General features: G+C 45.8%; 2 protein-coding genes across 2 annotated transcripts in view; one reads left to right on the plus strand and one right to left on the minus strand.

The window, feature by feature from the left end:
- gpn1 (GPN-loop GTPase 1) overlaps nucleotides 1–765 on the plus strand; it is a 13,536-nt gene extending 12,771 nt beyond the window's left edge. The window contains exon 13 of the mRNA XM_015035488.1: nucleotides 532–765. Within this exon, the coding sequence (XP_014890974.1) occupies nucleotides 532–638 (107 nt within the window). The 3' untranslated portion in view covers nucleotides 639–765. The remainder of the gene's footprint in view (nucleotides 1–531) is intronic.
- emilin1b (elastin microfibril interfacer 1b) overlaps nucleotides 1–3,497 on the minus strand; it is a 56,831-nt gene that overhangs the window by 47,906 nt on the left and 5,428 nt on the right. The window lies entirely within an intron of this gene.

Genomic DNA, 3,497 nt, shown 5'->3' on the forward strand with positions numbered 1-3,497 from the left:
CTAAATGTTACGGAGCGTTCCGAACGTTGCCATACGTTACGGAGCGTTCGTAACGTTCCCGAATGTTGCCAAAGGTTACGGAGCGTTCCTAATCTTCCCGAACGTTGCTAAATGTTACGGAGCGTTCCGAACGTTGCCAAACGTTACGGAGCGTTCCGAACGTTGCCATACGTTACGGAGCGTTCGTAACGTTCCCGAATGTTGCCAAAAGTTACGGAGCGTTCCTAACGTTCCCGAACGTTGCTAAATGTTACGGAGCGTTCCGAACGTTGCCAAACGTTACGGAGCGTTCGTAACGTTCCCGAATGTTGCTAAATGTTACGGAGCGTTCCGAACGTTTCCGAAGTTGCTACATGTTACGGAGCGTTCCGAACGTTTCCGAAGTTGCTACATGTTACTGAGCGTTCCGAACGTATCCGAAGTTGCTGCATGTTACGGAGCGTTCCGAACGTTGCCAAACGTTACGCAGCGTTCCTAACGTTCCCGAACGTTGCTGGGTATTCCAAAACTTTTCCGTGTTTCTGTCTGTAGCCACTGAGGAGAGCAAAGAGAGCGACGCCTTCGGGAACTTCCTGAAGGAGAGGAAGGAAGTGGTTCAGGTGCGGAACAGGAAGTGTGCCTCACCCGATGCGCCCTGACCGATGACATGGACTGATTTGGAGCAGCTAATTGGCTGCTTCATCACTGAGACGAAAACAAAAGTTTTATTTTTATACCAGAACTTTGTGAAGGAACAGAAATAAAGCTCAGAGCTGCAGTCTGTGTCCAACACGGTGTTAATACATTTTTCATAAACGGAGCCCTCTCTTCTCCTCGGCCGGTTAGCTTCTAATGGTTAGCTGCTAATGGTTAGCTGCTAACGGTAAGCTGCTAACCAGAGTCCGTGAAAACTGAGAGGTTGGTTACGAGACGGGGAGGGTCAGAAAACCTACAACAAAAGCTAAAAAGCACATAAGACCATTCAGAAAAATGTGTCAAACTGAGCGATATGTTTACCACACAAACTTTGACCGCTGGAGCAGATTCAGCAGCGGAGAAGGAGGGAGAATTAGCGATTCAGGGGCTTTATTATCGTCGGAGGAGGATGATTATGAGAGAGACCAGGGACAGATTGAGGAAGAGTTCAGATTAGCTGCTGCTGCCCGGTAAAACGGAGTAAAAATGTTCATAAAGAAAAAGTTTAATGCAGGCCTGAGGGCAGGTGTGTGTGTGTGTGTTTGTGAGAGAGACTGGGGGAAATCAACATTACGCTCCAGATAGTCAGAAAAACTCTGGAATAAAACAGGAATAATGACAGACCGTGGAATTAATAATGAACACCTTCTGAGATATTTTAGTAATAATAATTTCAATAGGAAAATATTTAATTTCCACCCCTGGTTAAACGTTTCAACAGTTTTAGAACGGAGCAGATCTGACCAGCTGGTTGATTCACACAGACACTTTAATCAAACATAGCATTTTTAAAAATACTAGATTCCCACTTATTAATTGCACTTAATTTAGTGATGAACCACAATTATTGCCTTGATTTTACTCAAAAGCAAATTTTGCATCCCAAATTAAAACTAAACTAAAATCTAAATGTGGGCTGCAATGTTCTGCTCCGTCTCTATATAAAATTTCCAAAAAATTTCCAATAAAATTGTAATATTTAGTGTTAATTATTGAGGACATAAAATATAAAAGGGTCAAAGTTTTTAAAAATGCTTTCCTTGTGGCCCACATGCTCTACTGATTTTGTCCCTCACCGTGTTCCAGTGGATGATCCGATTTAAGACAGAAAACTCTAATTCTGTCTGGATGTGTTCTGTAGTTTGAACTTCTTCGTGCTGGCAGCTGCGCAGCGTGGGGGCGTGCGCGCTTCGTGCGCAGTGTGTGTGCTGAGTGCAGTGAGTCAGCGGCTCGCCTCCGCCATGCTGCCGGATCTCAGCGTGGCGCGTGGGCGCCAGCGGCACGGCAGATGGCTGCGGGCGGACCGGCTGCTTTCATTCAGAGCTTCAGCATGAATGGAGGAGGAATGGAAGGTTCTGGATCAGAACCGCAGGCCCACTCCTGCAGGAACATCAGAGCATTAAGCCTTATTAAATCCTGAGAGAACCAGTCAGACTGCACACTGAAGAACCAGTTTAACTAGAACCTGCAGTCCTCGTGGGTCAGTGTTCTGGATCCAGCCAGCTGTGTCGGGTCTCTTTCCTGGGACGCAGCACCGACTCAAGCGGTTCTGATCAATAACTGATCCAATAAATCAGCCTCACTGTGTTGATGCTCCTTCACTAAATAATCTGCATTAAAAATGCTTTTCTGAAAACATTGCGATATTTTAGATTTATTTGATGTTCAAAATGTTGCCCTGTTTACAACAGGAATCTTTATCGTTCTTCATCCTGGGACGCCCAACCTGCTGTACATTTATTTTTATGTATAATATTTTACGATAAACGAGGCCTAATATACAGAAAACATAAGTTTAAATAAAAAGTGATGCCCTGATAATACCACTGTCACAAACTTAACATTTAATATAACGTACAGATATTTGCTGTGTTAATTTCTGATTGAAAGATGGTTTTAGGTTCATGTTAACCTGTTTTGAAAGACGACACTTTGAATGACGTATTTTCCGCACTATAAGGTGCACCTAAAAACCTTCAATTTCCTAAAAAGCCTTGTAATCCATCCATCCATTTTCTTTGCACCCTTGTCCCTCAGTGGGGTCAGGAGGTGCTGCTGCCTCCAGCTAACGTTCCAGGTGAGAGGCGGGGTCACCTGGACAGGTCGCCAGTCTGTCGCAGGGCAACACAGAGACACACAACCATGCACACACACTCACACCTAGGGGCAATTTGGAGAGGCCAATAAAAACAGTCATGTCTTTGGACTGTGGGAGGAAACCAGAGTACCTGGAGAAAACCCATGCATGCACAGGGAGAACATGCAAACTCCATGCATAGAGACTGGGCCGGGAATCAAACCCAGGACCTTCTTGCTGCAAGGCAACAGCTCTACCAGCTGCGCCACTGTGCGGCCCCGCCTTATAATCCGGTGCGCCTTATATGGACCAATATTGAGCCACAACAGGTCTAGCAACTACGGTAAGCAGCCACCGACTTCATTTTTGCCGGTAGAAGAAGAAGCGCGCGGTGCATGCTGGGATAGTTGTCAGAACGCTGGTTTGTTAATAAAGTTTGACTGACCCATCTACCTACTGACCATCTAGAATCAGGTCGTCTGCAGGTTGTTTAGCGCCACGTTCTCCACCAACATGCTGTGCGCGAACGGAGAAGGGTGACCATCGTCTGGCCACGCCCCGGCCCAGGAACTCTCTCCTTGCCAACCGGAGACTGTCAGACTGTTTTGTTGGCTTTCCCTTTAGTGCAGCTCCATCTAGTGGATGCATAATGTAACTCCAACGTAACTGTTTTCCCCCAGGCTTTGAAAACAGCAGTTATCAAACCACTGATAAAAAAGAACAATCTAGACAAATCACTACTGCA

Source organism: Poecilia latipinna, unplaced genomic scaffold, assembly GCF_001443285.1.
Source record: "Poecilia latipinna isolate Pla-1442-1.1 unplaced genomic scaffold, P_latipinna-1.0 Scaffold336, whole genome shotgun sequence".
In the NCBI taxonomy this organism is placed as follows: Eukaryota; Metazoa; Chordata; class Actinopteri; order Cyprinodontiformes; family Poeciliidae; genus Poecilia; species Poecilia latipinna.